We start from the raw sequence: 16,764 nt of genomic DNA, 5'->3' as shown, positions 1-16,764 counted from the left end.
AGATTTGCCAGTATTTTTATATTCAAGAGCTGAAAACTTTTGGTTTAAGCTCTAACAAATTCATTCATGTACCAGAAACACAGAAATTGTACGCTTAGAGCTTCTTTACATTAAGGGAAAATCCTGCTGCTTTACTGGGGCTTTGTCTTTCCAGGTTCATGATAGGGATAATAAACGTACTCCCCCACCCTTTGTGGGCATGTTTCATATATTTCATTGATATGGCCAGCAGATGGCACAACAGGATTTCTAAGATATCACAGGATTCTTGAACTGAAGTACATGGTCTTTTATGGCATTTTTTGTCCTTTTTAATTTTTATTATTATTATTACTGCATTTTTGTTGATTTATAAAAATGCTATGAAAGAGGCACCAGAGATTGACAAAATTGTGAAAAGGACCTGCGAACTTCCGCGAGTGAACCATCACGAGTGCACAATAAGTGCCTCATGTAAAAAGCCTCTAAGGGCTCATCTACACCAAGCAGATATTCCACTATGAAAGTGGTATATAAAAGGTAGGAGCCACACTACTGCTTTATAGTGGTACTGAAGTGTACTGATGACTGTTGGGACCCATGACACATACCATATAATGCTTTCATACCACTTTCATAGTATTATATCCTGCTTGATGTAGATGTTTCATGGGCCCCAACAGTTGTCAGTGCACTTCAATACCTCTGTAAAGCAGTAGTGTGGCTCCTGCCTTTTATATACCGCTTTCATAGTGGAATATCCTGCTTGGTGTAGCTGAGCCCCAAGACTCCTGCCTTAACATCCACACTATGGGTTGGAGTTCTGCTCATACTGGAGGAATGGGGTGGGGAGGTGATCTTTGTGATTCTATGGTCTCACATATTGGGATGCTCAGTCAGGCAAAAATTCATTAGCTACCTATGTAGCAAGTACTTGGTTTAGTTCAACTTATTAAATGTCTTCCTGAACATTTACACCTATTGCTGTGTTGAATGTCTGCAAGAGAGTTATTGTCTTTGTATTCCTTATAAAATAAAGATGTTATTTTCTCAGTAGAAAACTTGCTAGGGAGGCTCCTTTCCATGGAAATTGGAAGCATTCCAAATTTCAGAAAAAACAGGTGAAAAATATGTGTTATAGCAGTTATGTATTGGACTGGAGGTGCGTACTGGAGTTAAGGGGGGGGGGGGAATGTTGCAATCCAAAATCCTATTTTTCAATTTAAAGACTCCCATAACCCTACCCCTCATTTTGTGGTATTCAAACAGGTTTGGGGTGGGGGAAGAATCAGGGTTGTAACTCTTCTTAATCCATAGCTATATAGTGACCTGGTTTGCACAATACGGCAGACTTATCAGGGATTGCTTAACCCTATAACAAATCCTACAGCAAACTGAGGGTTATGTGAGAGTTGGCTAACTCTCAAATAACTGTTGGTGGCCAGGTTCACATGACATGGCAGCCTCCACTCAGGGTTGGATATTCAAAATTTTGCCTGGTCATGCCTCATCATGGGTTAAATAACCCACAGTCAGCCAGCCATCTCATGCGAAGTCAGCCAGTATGTGTGTGTGTTGCTGGTGATGTTGAAACAATTCTCTGCACTAGTGTGGTGTAGTGGCTAAACTGTTGGACTTGGAGTCACGAGATCCGGGTTCTAGTTCCACTCCACCATGGAAACCCACTGGGTGACTTTGGGTCAGTCACAGACTCTCAACCCTACTTTGATAGGGTTGTTGTTGTGAAGATAAAATGGAGAGGAGGAAGATTATGGAAACTGCCTTGGGTTCCTTGGAGCAAAAAGGCAAGATATAAATGCAATAATAAATAAATGAAATAAACACTAATGATCTTAAAATCTAAAATTATTGGGGAGAGGCAACAGAAGTAGGCAACAGAAACTTTTGTCCTAAAGTCCTTGCTTAAATCCTTAGTTTTCACCGGGAACTGTGGATTTCAGCAAAGACATCAATGAAAAAGTAAAGCTCTCAGATGGATTTAAATATATTTATTTTGGTATAGATCTCCAGGCATTGTGGCAGCACTGAGGCATTGTACCCAAACTAATACAGCCGTTTCAACCATTTCAAACAGGCAGCACTATACATTAACCTTGCTTTTCCAGTTCAACATGACTGCTTATTGTGCATTGTCTTCCCCCCTCTCCCCCACTTTCATTTTTGATGCACATTTTCTAGGAAATCCTAGAAATGGTGTCAAGCCAATGGAAGACTCTTTTCCACAGCAGATGGTAGCAACGTGTAAGCTCCATCAACGTGGTTAGATGGAGTTGTGTCACAGTACTAAGTATGGCCTCACCTAATCATATCTGTTGCCATGCCATATTTTATAGCAAAGTTACATGCAATTCAAGTGCAGTTTAAATAATTTTTAAGATGTACTCATATACCTCTTCCTCATTCAGTACTACTACAATAGCTATTCTGAGCTATTCCTTCAACTTATTTTTTCAGATGGGAAGAGTCTGTAAAAACATTTTCTCACTATTCTTCTACAAATAAATGTGGTGTATTGGAGATGGTTGAATACCTTCCTGAATGTTTAAAAGTAAGTCTGTATATAAGTGAACAATTTAAAATCTGGTAAAATTTAGCGGGTTAGCCCTGAAGGTGGCTCCCCACATGTGCAAAAGGCATCAGTGGGCATGTCTTGGTGTAGCTGGGCCCCAAGACTCCTGCATTAACAGGAGTTGTCCTTAGATCATCTCTGTGCATCCAAATGATGCACAGGGGATCCCAGGGGCAACCTGGGATGACCAGGGACTTTCCCCAGGATGTCACGAACTGCGGAAAACCTGATTTTCCCACAGTCCTGGGACCATCCTGAGGAGCACGGGCTGTGTGGCCACTGCTCCCATGTTGTCCCTACCACCCTGTGAGTAGTGGGGCTCTTAAAATGGGCACAGAGCTGCATGGGGGCAGTCCGTGCCCATCGGGGGTGGGGAGCGGGGAGTGGTCTTTTGTTTTTTACTCACTGTTGCGAAGAAGTGCAATTGCACTCCTCCCTTGTTTACAAAAATAAAAAATGGTGGCCACAATGTCCCTCCTTACTTCTGGGATGTCACGCAGCCTTCAAGATTCTGGGGGAGGATCATGGAAGCAGGTAAGTCCGCGATCCTCCCCCTCTTTCCCTCTACACCCTTAAGGTGTAGACATGCCCTTTCACTCACCTTGTGTTGGAGCATTGTGCGAGAAAAGTTCAACATACTGATGTTCTTTGATTTGCACAAGCAGAAGCATGCTCTATGACTTTCACATTATTATAGCACTGTGTGAACACTGGCACAAGCTCTCTGCATGTTTTTTGCAGAGCACTGCTAGCATTTATTTTATTTTCTGGTTCTTTTAATCCAACCCAACAGGTACTTGTTTCAAGCACTAGATGGATTTCAAGAACTAATAATACCTCAGCTATTCAAATAATTAGTATTAGTAATTAATATTTAATATTCATGTAATACATATTTCCTGTCTATTCATTATTATTATTGGTGTGATACATTTCGTATCATGTGCCGTTAAACCCTCAATGTAAAAGCTCCTAATGTCTGGTGGTTTAGAGGCCTATTTCTGAAAAGTACAAAAGCTTGTCACATGGCTCTTTTGGTCAGACCTTGAAACAAAATTGAGTGTTACTGAATGTTTAAATTTTTGTGCGCTACCACTTCAGTTCAAGTCTGAGTATCTGAGTGACTAATTGGACATTCAAAATTATTGTCATACACTGTTGAAGACAAACTCTTTTTCCCCTGACCTTGAGAAATTGACCTTTGGTTGCATAACACTTGTATTATCAAATGTGCTCAAGTGATGTCTCAGAGTACTGAATTGCTTTTCTTTATCTCTGTTAGCTAGTTTTAGACAATTGCATTATTGAATCATCAGAGGAAAAGTCATCCAGAGACTTCTCTGTAAGTTGCTAAAGCATGTGATGTTTTACTTGACAGGGCTACTGTTAGTGTTGTATTAATAGAATTGATAATTAAGACTTGTTGCCTAGAAATGTTATGCTAACACATAACCAGACCAGTTCATATTTACTCAGAACTGAGACTAATGTATATCTTCTAGACCAGGGGTGCAGAACCTCTAAGCCCATGGGCCAAGTTCCATTTTGAATAAGCCCTCAAGGACTGCATTCAAGAGGGGAGTGGGGCTTAAGACAAAAGGGCTGGGCTCAGGATTAAGCTTCCATGACCTCCAGTTCATATGTCCCCCCTCCTCTCATCTATCCATTCACCTGGTGCATCAGGTTCAGAGATTTTTGCTTCTGCTTTTGATTAACTGCAGCTTACCATGTCATTTGGATCCAGGCCTATGGTTGATCTTAACAATGATTAGATGTTTCACAGTTTGTTGGCTCAGACAACAGAACAAACCAAAGACTACAGGCAAAAGGGAGTGTTGATGTGGAGGCCCACAAATTATTAGAAGAACAATAGCATGAACATTGTGTGCACACCTTTTTATTTCTGACTTTTAGTACCATTTCAAGGTTTGCTATAAAGTCATATAGGAATATACTGTTAGATGATGATGATAATGATGATGATGATGATGATGATGATGATGATTAAAAACACTGTGATTTGCTTGGTTTACCTTTGTATAGGTTGAATATAACTTCAGGTATCTTCAGTGCCCACTGAAGTTTACCAAGCAGTTAAAGGAAGCAGATGAAGTAATTTATGAGCCACTTACCGCTCTAAATGTAAGCTATGCTAATGCAATTTCAAATTTGCTCTTGAAGTGTTATTTTACCCTTCTGTTAAATCTTATTGAGGTGTCATAGTTGCTGCCAGTCACCCAAGCTACATGTGCCTCCCTGTGTAGCTATTTGCTTATGTAATCTGTACCTTAGTGTTTTTTATTCGTGCTAGTCAAAACTGAAATTGGTGGGGCGGGGGGAGTCTTGCTATAGAGCTCCATTTCACCTGCACGTTTGCCCTGGTTTACCCTCAAATTATCCACCTTCATTTCCATAGCGCGTGAAGTCCTGATCAACTTACACCTTTGTGCTTTTACATTTCATTATCTAATCTAATCAATCATCAGTTTATTGTGCTACCCGAAAGCCATGACAAATACATCCATAGAAAAGCATACAACTATAAAAGTACACAACAGTTTAAAATAACCAAGAGAAACATACAGACAACCTTAAAATTACTGTGACTAAAGCTCTCATTTCGCTCAGCACTCTGAGTCTCCGTGGCAGTTTATAGCAATTTTACATTTCATTATTATTATTATTATTACTATTATTTATTACATTTATATACTGCCCCACAGCCAAAGCTCTTTGGGTAGCTTACAAAAGTTAAAAACAGTGAATATTAAAAGAAATATACAAAATTTAAAATAAAAAGCATAAAATACAAACAAAAACTGACAATATCTATTTAAAACAACTTTTCATTCATCTTTACACCTCTCCTCTCCTGCGCACCAGCCTATTGCTGTTCTTCCGTTGAGATGCACATCCCCTCCCTGCAGATCTGCTTTGTACCTCCCCGTACAGCTCGTTGATTGGTGATAGTTGGACACTGCACCCTCCTTCCCTACCTCATTATTCCCTGTTGCCTAGGCTACACCCGTTCCCCTCACCCTGCCTGGAGGCTTTGGAGCGTGAACATTCTAAAATCTGATGCAGGCTTACCTTTGAGTAAACCCCATTGAACAGAGAGAGACTTACTTCTGAGTAAACAGAAGTAAGACCTCAGAAGTAAGCATGGGGTCTCAGAGCACTTCTTTCCAGTTTGTTGTTTTAAGACGTAAAAAAGAAAGCTTCTGAGTGACCACACCATTAAAAGTCAGTTCTATATGTGTTTACTCAGACATAAGTCTCTCTCTGTTCAATGGGGTTTACTCAAAAGTAAGCATGCATGGGATTTTAATATGAGTGGGATGTAAATGCAGTGGGATTTACTTTTGAGTAAGGGAACCAGCAAATCTGTAGTTTATGAACTTGAAGATGCCCACCTTCACATAATCAAAGCCATGGAAGATCGATCCTTCGCACTTGTAGACTACCAGGAAAAGGGTTTAAGGGGGGAATTTTAAAAAATCATATATCAAGGGATGACCCAATCTGATTCAAACTTGGCATGGCTAAAGCCCTCCTTAAGAGCTATCACTGTGCCAATGTTGATCTCTTTATCTTTAAAAATAAGGGCGCTGCTGGCAAGGTGGGTGCTTTTTCCACATTTCTTTTAAGGTGAAAATGCCTACTCAGGAGTAAGAACATAGAGTTCAATGGGACCTCTTCTTGCTGCAGAGGAACTGCTTATAACCCACATGCAAATTTAATACATAGATTAATTGATTAATGAACTAAAACTCCTATCAGCTGCCCCGTTGCATAGTGTTGTGAGAGGGGAGAGAGAGAGAGAGAGAGAGAGAGAGAGAGAGAGAGATGGGAAGGGGAGAGAAGCTATGTAGCCAGCCCAGTCCAGTTTAACACCTTGGTGGGAAAACCAGCCTAGAGAGCATGCCAGGTAGCCTCTCCCAACCTCCTGGGGAATGAAGGTGAGAAACACCCTCACTCACTCCCCCCTGCCTCTGTGATGTCACCAATACATCCCCCCTCTCGCTTCCCCACCCACCCAAAGCAAGTCATGAAGCAAAGGTGACAAACAAAAGTACAGTAGACCGCTCTTTTGTTCAACCCAGCAGCCAGGAAGCAGGAGAAGGAAAGGATTTGAACTGGAATTTAAAAACACCCACTGGAGAAAAGACACACCCCTCCCTTTCAACATCAATACCACACCTTGAAAACACACCCACAGAACATTGGATTGAAAAGGATGGATGAAAATATATGTTGAGGGTAGCGCATTGTCGTTTCAATTTACTGGAAGAACCAGACTTTCCCTGCGCCAAAAACAGTGCTAAGAGGGGGGAAAGTGAGGGCAGGGCAGGACAGGACATGGACAACGTCATCTAAGTCCTTTGCACACAACTCACATCGACAGCAGGCTATAACGCTGGTGTGATGTTGCTCATAATCAAAATCAGTGAGAATCACATGGGTTCCAGTTCATGCATGTCATGGTGAGGAATGTCCACAATGCTAGAATAAGGTGTGAACTAGGGATGAGGGTGAAATTTGTTTGGTTCACATTTTAACTTGAACAGACCTAATTTGCATTAAGACATGAACCACAATGTAATTATGAAATGAAAATGTTTCCATTTTTCTGAATTTTGTGTGCAGGCATTCATTTAAAAAAGGTGTGCAAAAAATAGATAAGTTATGGTACACTAGGGAAGATAGCATGCACAAAGGCATATATTTGTAAAAATATATTTGCAAAAATAAATGTATTTTATTTGAATTTTAAGATGCCTTTTTAATAATGTGCTGCTTTTAATAATGTATTAGTTTTAAATGATTTAATTAGTTATATCTATTTTATAGTGTTTGCATTTGTGTTGTACCCCACCTCGATCCAGAGGGAGAGGCGGGAAACAAATTATTATTATTATTATTATTTATTTATTTATTTATTTATTTATTAGGGGAGATTGTGTACAAAAATACCTACAGATGTTTGTGCCGATGAGAATGCATGTACATTTTTGTGTAGACTTTAAATTTTATTTTACAAAGTGATGTGAAACTGAGATGTAACAGAGATGGTGATGTGAACAGCTTCGGCTATTGGGCGGTATAAAAATGTAATAAATAAATAAAATAAATAAATAAACATTATAAATAGTAAAACAAATAGATTTGTCCACCCCTAGAGTTACCTGAACCCAAGTTAACATTGGTATATCAGTATGATCATTGAGGAAATCCTTTTCTCCCAGATACTTGTGTACAGGGTCCCTGGCTTAGAATTCATGTTCTTCATGAATAGATGTAGACAACTAATTATCTAGTCTAGAACTATTTGGAATGTTCTCTATAAATTGATGATGATGATGATGATGATGATGATGATGGAGAATGTATCATTTTATAGAAAACATTCCAAATAGTTCTGGACTAGAAATTTTTTTGGCCACATCAACATGTGAAGAAATATACCACAATGTCATGTGTAAAGGTTAGATATCACACACAATGCACACCCTCCCCACCCCAAGCATGTGTAGAGGCGTGTTTACACATGCAGGTATACCCATATATAACCCCTCACCCTGGAATACAATAAACAAATAGAACTGAGATACAGTATTAATTTGCAAGTAAATCCACATGCAAATTGACATATCTGCATCTTTCCCTGCTTCTTCACCATCACCACTCCAGGCCATGGTACGTCATAATCGTGTTGAACTGCTCAGTCATCCTGTCTGTACAGAATATTTACTCATGAAATGGTAGGTTTTTGATAGGTAGGTTTCCAAATTTCCCGTTTTAATTTTGTTTTATTGGAAGAGAGAAATCAAAGATAAAACTAACTATAAAATTGTGAATTACAGGAGACTTATTGCTGATATAGCACTTTGCAAAACTATGGTAACATGAATTATATTGATGCATATTCCATTTTTAAGTGAACTTGCTTCCACGTGGGATAATTATGCTCTCCCCAATAAAAATAGAAAATGTGATCATTTTATAGTATTATGAAAATCATACTTAATTAAATTTTGCTTTATAGGATGGCATATGGTTTTCGAGCACATCTTTTGAATCTAGCTGTGTATTCTCTTGGATTACTACCTCTAACTCTCCTGATCACTCACATAGAACCAGAACCAGAAGTGTCTTTCAATACAACTTATAAATCAGGACCTTTTGATAAAAAGGTATAATATTACTTCATTATATGGGGGTGGTAGATTGGTCTGTCAATAAGACAGTAAAGTTGAGGATCATATGCTGGGAACACATATCTTTGGAGAGTTATTGTCTTGTGAGCTTCCAAGAAGTATCTGGATAGCCTCTGTTAGAATTCTGCAACAAATGGACTTCAGGGCCAAAACAGACATTATTTAAAAGATGTAGCTAGCATCCATAAAGTGAAGGCGAACACTATTTTGCAAGAGAAATTGCAGCCATGGAGGGGCCAGTCTAGAAAGGGCCCTCTGCCCTTATTCTAGAGTAAAAATGGGTAAAAAAAAAAAAAAAAGCTGCTAGTTATCGCTTTAAAATAATTTCTGTTTTGGCCCTTAGTTTGATCTTACAAAAAAATTCTTAAAGGATTAGCAAAGAATTCTGGAAAAATAGCACATGTTTTTAAAGTTAATTTCTGAGGTGTTTTTTAAATTTCTTTTAAAGTGAATAAAATGTAATAAATGAAATGAAATTCATCGAATGGTGGGCAACATCCCATGTCACTAAAATAGTATTAAAGAAGAATAGGAATCAAGGTGTATGTTACATTTACCTATTTATAATATTTCCTCTTCATTTTTTTCCTTTTCAGAATTCATACTTCATAAAAGTGTGTATGTGTTTGGTTTTAATCATGAGTTTATTTGGAATCTGCAAAGAAATAATACAGCTCTTCCAACAGGTATGTGCACATGTTGTGATGTGACCTTACTTTCACATTTCTTGAAATTATGTTTTTTAATGTGCAATTAAATACAACAATGCTGTCTTTTAAAAGGAAAATCCTTCCTCAGTTGAAACAGAGATAATATGAAGTACCATCTATTTAAATTCATTTTGACAATATTAATGTTTGTTGCTTTTATACCCTAGAAACTGAAGTATTTGTTGGATTATTCCAACCTTCTTGACTGGACAATTTATACTACAAGCATCATTTTTGTATCATCTTTATTTATTAATCTGCCAGTTCGCTTACAGTGGGAGTGTGGTGCAATTGCTATATTCTTGTCTTGGATGAACTTCTTGCTATATCTACAGAGGTAAATTATAATGCTACCCCTGCAAGAATACCCCTCACATTCCATTTTCACCCATGGACTAATATGATCTCCCACGGGGGTGGGCTTTTGCCCTGCACACCCAGTTTTCTGTATGCAGCATCGCCCTAGCAAAGCAAGGAAGCCTGGGAAGACTTCTAATTCTTATGTCATATTTAGTTCTTATTTCCTGACTTTGTAAATATATGTTGGGAGACTCATAGTGGTCATTTAAACACAAGGCATGCATTTTTGGGAATAGCATCTAGGTGGGCTAGGTCATTGTCCTTCAAAGGATAAGGACTCAAAAAAGCGGAAGTGTAGAACTGTGGAGTTGTAAGTGACCACAACCATCATCTAGTCCAACTCTCTGAAGAGGCAGAGTCACCTGGCTCTACAAGAAAATAATTAGCAAAAAAAATTAAAATGCTAATATGAAAATAATGGGCAAAAACTGAACATCACACAAGTAGACTTCCCCCTCCTCTCCTACCCTTTGCAGTCATCCATGCCAACAACAAATATTTGATGTATATTATAAAAGAAGGGGGCACTACAGGGGTGAGGGGGAAATCATCCTTTCCCATTTCACTGACAGAAGATGTTCTGCCAGCAGGAAGGACTTATTGAACACAGCTCCAGGCCTCCATTACTGGATTGGGGCAATTGAAGTGAGAGAGAAAACGTCCAACATGCTTATAAACTTTGGAGTACTTCACAGAAGTTGAGATGTAAAATTTCCGGAAATTTTTAAGCCATGGAAAAAACCTGGTTTTTTTCTGGGTTTTTTTTTTTGGAAAAAAACAGAAATTTTCAGAAAAATTGAAATAATGCAATATTAGCACTTTTTACAGATTGAAAGTCACTTTGTTACTTTAGGAACATAAAATGTAATTATGTCCAAATTGGTTTGGCATAAAATTATTACAAAACTAGTGTATTCAAACAATTAGTACAAATTTAATTTACTTTTTAACTTTTTTTTTGGTAACTTATAGAGCTACAAGCTCCTGAACTGTTTGGAACACCTGAACTGTAAGGAACCTCTTTGGTTCAGCCAGTTTATGAGGAGCAGGCAAAAAACAATTTTAAAAAACAACTGAAGGCACCACCAACATTAGTAACAAAGAAAATTATTTATGTCTCTGCTAGTCCTCCAGTGTCAAGACATAAAGCACCCATTCCCATAAAAAAAAAAAAAAAAAAAAAACTGAGAAAAAGGCGGGGACCAAGATCAATGAATATGCATGAAATTTAATCAGACACATTTTCTGAGCTATAGCTATGACTATTAGTTTCAGTCCCTGCTTCCATGGAAGTGCCCCCTAGAGGCAGAAATGCATCTTCCTCTTGCATTTGAGAGTTGTAGTCTCAGTTTGCAACCTAGGACTTGCTTGTCCTTGGCGCACAGACATTTTAATAACCTGATACTATACAGTTTTTAGAAAACATTTGGAGAAGTAAATATCTGAACACCTTGTCTTAAACATTTTATTCATCATACTAAAATAAAACATCCCATAACCCGTTTTTCTTCATTTCCCCCCCAATTTTTCCAATTTTTTGGGAAAAAACAAAAACGGCTTTGGAAAAAAATGGGGGGGGGGGAAACGGTTTTTTTTCTGAATTTTTCTGGTTTTTTTCCGGGCCTTCACATCTCTACACAGAAGCAAAATGTTATTGCCACTACAGGAAAGCCAATAGTACATAGACATTTTAAATTTAACATAAGTGTATTTTCTTTATATATCTTCCTAGATTTGAAAATTATGGAATATATATTGTGATGTTTTGGGAAATTTTGAGGACTCTGATCCGGATTGTTGTTGTGTTCTTCTTCTTGATGTTAGCCTTTGGCCTCAGCTTCCATGTTCTTCTGGGTTCACAGGTAAGAAATGTTACCACAGTGTAATATTTTTGTTTTATTATTCATAGAGTAAAAATAAATTTACATTTTATAAAAATATTTTATCAGCAATGAATAACATAATCAAAACTCTTTTGTGTTTTGCATGTGTCATTCATAAATCCTGGGGGTGATGGGCATCAGGTTAAGAATTTTTTATCTGAATCATTTTTAATGAGTTGTACTGAACAGAAGTTGTATTTGAAACACTGGAAGTGAAATTTCTGACTCTGTTCAAATTTATTTTTATTTAACTGTGGTAATAATAAACAATTATTAATTGTTTTGAAGTTGTTTTACTGCTTATTATTCTTTTTGTTTTTAATTTGCATTCTGAAATAAATATGAAGTGTGGTTATAAATGCCTTTAAATAAATAAACTACTATTTTGGTGCCTTGGGTTCCTTAATGTATTCTTCAACTCATACACCTAAGATCTACAAGAGTCAATGGGAATGTCTCTTAAGGGCTAATCCCATGCATGCTTAGACAGAAAAAAAGACCTACAACTCCCAGCATACTGGGAGTTTTAGGAGTTTTTCTGTCTAAACGTGCATAGAATTGTGCCCTAAGCCTGTTGAAAAGAACAACTACTGAAGATGTTCCCGTTAGCAAGGAAAAGTAATAGTAATAGTTGAGTTTTGTTGACAGTCAGCTAGATAACACAGCCTTGTTTCAATAGATTTAGGGGTGGATAAAACCATTGCCAAATGATACCATCATGAATGTCTTCCATCTCTCTCTTTTATTTCTTTTAGGAAACATATGGCACTCCATATCTTTCTGTAATGCAGACATTTGCCATGATGCTGGGAGACATCAATTATCGTGATGCTTTCCTTGAACCAATGCTCCATGATAAACTGCCTTATCCATTTCTGAGTTTTCTAATCCTCATTGTTTTCTCTCTGCTTATTCCAATTCTTCTTATGAACTTATTGGTAAGAATTAAATGTATGGAATTATAGAGAATGATGACATGGCCACAGTGCTTGCATACGCACCAGCCTGGTGTTATGTTTTCTGTGTCGCTCCTCTTTTTTGTAATGGTTTTGCTTTGCTATTTGGGTTTGTTAACTGCCTTGAGGCATATATTAAAGGCAGGGTAAAAATCTATAAAATAAAATAAAATAGTTTGAAGTACTGTGAACATAATTAGATGATATTATGCAAAATACCTCATTGATTGTATGTGATCAAATAATTCACCTCAGTGGAAAATAAATATACAGTGGATGGTGGTCTTTAATTTTAAAGACCCAGGTCATCATAAGTTTAGGAACATAAGAACAGCCCTTAGGAACATAAGAACAGCTGGATCAGACCAAGGGTCAATCTAGTCCAGCACCCTGTTCGCACAGTGGCCAACCAGCTGTCAACTAGGAACCCACAGCAGGACACAGGTGCAACAGCAGCTTCCCTCCATGTACCCCTGCAACTGGTTTATATAGGCTTACTGTTTCTGATACTGGATAATTCATTTCCTGTCATAGGTGATATACAGACCCTGTTCAGATGACATGCTAAGCCACAGTGGTTAAGCATTTTGAACTAAATATTATGGCTTAGCATGGGTGAACCATGACTTAGCATATTGTGTGATCTGTTCCTAACCATGGTGACTACATAAACACACTCACTAAACATTTGCTGCGAAAGGGTTAGTGGACTAACCATGGCTTAGCATGTCATCTGAACAGGGTCACAGTTACAGAACTGAAATTCATGAGGAAAACCCCATAAAAATAAAAATGGGCTTGTTTATTCTGCATTGTATTTTATAGATTGGTTTGGCTGTTGGGGACATTGCAGAAGTGCAAAAATTTGCTGCGCTGAAAAGAATAGCAATGCAGGTTAGTGACTCACAATATAGATTTGATATTAATTATTCAATAAGTAGTAATGGACAAAGCCAGTTAGGCTTGAGGGTTGAGGAACTGGGTGGGTAGAAAGAGTTCATTTCTTTTATAGTTTGTATTAAAAGCTAAGAAGAACTTGTGTGTACAGGGTGGATGATGTTGTAAGGCTTGACTTGTATGTGAAGCAAAAGTTCACAGAGTTGTATTCTGAGCATGGGGTTTAGTCACATTTCTAATTATAACGAGCCATTATATTTTATGAATCATTGTCCTTAAGATATGTTTGAAATAATAGAACAGTGTACTATAACAATATTTTATTGTGTGAAATAGCCTTTACGTTCTGGCTCACCAGAAGCTAACTACTCAGTTTGGAGCATATTAGTCAATTGCAGGAGTGATCAGGTGAATTCATTTTTGTCCAGAAACTGATGAGAGAGTGAGTGTAGAACCCTGTTGTGATGGAGATGACTTGCATCATTATAATTTTCTGTTTTGTGCAATTAATAGTTTGTACTAAGAAAAATATTTGTTTTATTTAGGTGAACCTTCACACAAACTTAGAGAAAAAACTGCCATATTGGTTTCTCAGCAGAGTTGACCAGGACTCGATCATCGTGTATCCTAATAGGCCAAGATATTGCGGATTCATGGTAAGGAAGGAATAAAGAATTTCTTCCAAATTGCAGTCTGAATCCTATTATTTCAGCCAAAAAAAGAAAAAGAAAAACTGGTAACTCTGAATATATTCTTTTCTTACCCAAGTCAATACAGAAAATAGAAGCAAGTCAACCACTCTAGGAACAGTTTTATTACTTACAGATACTAGCAATATTCATATTTCCTGGCTTGAAACTGCTTATCCTTTTGTTGTTCTACATATCCCTATGCAGCTGATATAAACCAGAAAGTGTAGCAGGGACACTGGCACATGTGCACTAGCCTTAACCTTCCTGTGTCGATTGGGAAGGTCTAAAGAAAGACTCGAACATATTTGGCTGAATGTGATTACAGTCCTCTGTAAGGAACCATTACTGGTTGCCAGTAATGGTGAGGACTGTAAATGTGCTCAGCCAAGTATCGCCACAATCTTTCCTGCAGACCTTCCTGGTTAACATGTAGAGGTTGGGCATTGAAGGGGAGTTCTTTTCAGGTTTTGGAAAATAGTCTTGGTATTTGGTATGCACAATTTCAAGTCTATTAGGTCTGTTTTCTGCATTACTCCTAATTCTTATGTGAATTGTTTCTTTTTGCAGAGTGTATTCCAATATTGCTTTGGAAGTGATGATATGGCAGCAGACATGCAGAGTGCTGACACATCATTAGAACTAGAAGTAATGAAACAGAAGTACAGGTATTTCATTTTTATGTTTATGCAAAGAAAAAAGGTAGAAATTTTTTAATTAATGGCCAAGTTATGGCGCCATTCTGTTCTCCTTGCAGCCTAAAAACCCTACTTTTGCTTTCAAGGGAGCCATTCAAAACATACAGTGTGCAATTACAATTTTTTACTATACAGAATAGAAGAAAATTAGTGAAACAACTTGGAACATTTTTCAAAGTATAATTCTGAGACTGCTGGATGGGGTGAAAGACCTAGGAAAATGATTTGTGCAGAACATACATCTCAAAATGAAGTCTAACCAGGGACAAGTCAATCTTTGATCATCAGGCAACTGAAGAGTTTCTCAAAAGTTATTCTTTTCAAAATCATATCCCAAAGATAAATCATGTCCCAAAGATAAAGCAATCTTGAGAGCCCAGATTAATGAAAAGTCTTACAAAAATAGGAGCTGTTCTATTGTTCCCCAATGTCATCAGTGTATACTGATGATTGAGGAACATACAGCTTGTACCACTTCCAGCTTTTGGCCATGTCAAGATAATCAAAAAGGCTTAAGGGAGAGGAATGAAACTAGAAGGAGCCAATGCCTCCCATAGGAATAGTTCATGACACAACACAGGCCTTAGATAGACCTAAGGTTTATCCCGGGATTGTCCCAGGGTCATCTCTGTTCATGTAAATGACACACAGGATATCCCGGAAGCAGGCAAAGACGACCCCGGGACGACCCCAGGATAAACCTTAAGTCTAGCTAAGGCTACAGTTTTAGAACCAAAGAACTAGATCAGTCTTCCCCAGCTTGGTGCCATCCAGAAGTGTTGGACTGAAACTTCATCATTCCTACCAGCACATTTCAAGATAAGGACATAAAATAGAAGATTATCTATTTCCGAAGAAAGGAGTGGTAAAATACCTTTGATAAAGGGCAGCAGTCCTGAAATGCATAGTATATACTTCTAAAACAAATAATCTATTTACATGCAGATTTTCCCCTCTCCTTTTTTGAGGGGATTGGTGCAGCTCTCTGGATTAAAAGTAAAATAACCTGGGATATGGAACTCCATCGTGAAACTAGTTTAATTGTATTTGAAGTACTTTTTTTTTTCAAAAGAGATGAATGAACTATCTTGAAAGACATTTTAAATCTTTAACGTTGTGAATAGTTACATAGCCTGATTATAAACATAAATGTATTCTTAATGTTTTAGGCTTAAAGATATTGCAACACTCATGGAAAAACAGCACAACCTCCTTAAACTGGTTGTACAAAAAATGGAAATCATGTCTGAGGCTGAGGATGAAGACACGAGCGACTTATTCCAACATACATTTAGGAAGCAGCAGTTGGAACATAAGAACAGTAAATGGGATACAGTGTTAAAGGCAGTGAAATCCCAGACTGCCTAGCTTTGCTGGACTTGCACCCATGTCCTGCAGCATTTGATGTGGCAGCTGGTGAGCAGGAATCATCAGCTGCCACTGTAGGACAAGCAAGAGGGGAGATGAAAATTCGTCTTTACCCATGACCATCCAGGGATGGCAATGGAGGTGTCTTAGTCTGCACTGCACAAATGACTGATGATTGATGACTGATTAACAGTCCCAATTTAGTCCCCTCCACATTAATTATCCTAGCTAGTCAGCAACTATCTGGTTGCAGGACGCTGCCTCCCTACCTCACAGCCGTCTCCTGATGGCCACTGCAAGATGTACCTAAAATTGAGTTCAAACATGAATATCACAGATCAGTATATTTCTGTATCAACCGTTCCTAAATTTAGAGGCTCCTTGCATGGGCATAATATTAATGGAGATCACATCAT

At 37.9% G+C, this 16,764-nt stretch overlaps 1 protein-coding gene across 1 annotated transcript in view; it reads left to right on the top strand.

The window, feature by feature from the left end:
* Window positions 1–16,457, top strand: part of TRPA1 (transient receptor potential cation channel subfamily A member 1) — a 35,522-nt gene extending 19,065 nt beyond the window's left edge. Inside the window, exons 15-27 of the mRNA XM_063129867.1 lie at window positions 2,455–2,548; window positions 3,852–3,911; window positions 4,613–4,711; window positions 8,261–8,331; window positions 8,616–8,763; window positions 9,384–9,473; window positions 9,665–9,834; window positions 11,590–11,719; window positions 12,496–12,678; window positions 13,522–13,590; window positions 14,139–14,249; window positions 14,853–14,950; window positions 16,150–16,457. Coding sequence (XP_062985937.1) covers window positions 2,455–2,548; window positions 3,852–3,911; window positions 4,613–4,711; window positions 8,261–8,331; window positions 8,616–8,763; window positions 9,384–9,473; window positions 9,665–9,834; window positions 11,590–11,719; window positions 12,496–12,678; window positions 13,522–13,590; window positions 14,139–14,249; window positions 14,853–14,950; window positions 16,150–16,348 — 1,522 coding nt within the window. The 3' untranslated portion in view covers window positions 16,349–16,457. The remainder of the gene's footprint in view (window positions 1–2,454; window positions 2,549–3,851; window positions 3,912–4,612; window positions 4,712–8,260; window positions 8,332–8,615; window positions 8,764–9,383; window positions 9,474–9,664; window positions 9,835–11,589; window positions 11,720–12,495; window positions 12,679–13,521; window positions 13,591–14,138; window positions 14,250–14,852; window positions 14,951–16,149) is intronic.
* Window positions 16,458–16,764: the final 307 nt, after the last annotated feature.

Source organism: Elgaria multicarinata, chromosome 7, assembly GCF_023053635.1.
Source record: "Elgaria multicarinata webbii isolate HBS135686 ecotype San Diego chromosome 7, rElgMul1.1.pri, whole genome shotgun sequence".
NCBI classification, from domain to species: domain Eukaryota; kingdom Metazoa; phylum Chordata; class Lepidosauria; order Squamata; family Anguidae; genus Elgaria; species Elgaria multicarinata.
Note: the sequence above shows the minus strand (reverse complement) of the source record. Positions and strands in the feature narration are given on the sequence as shown.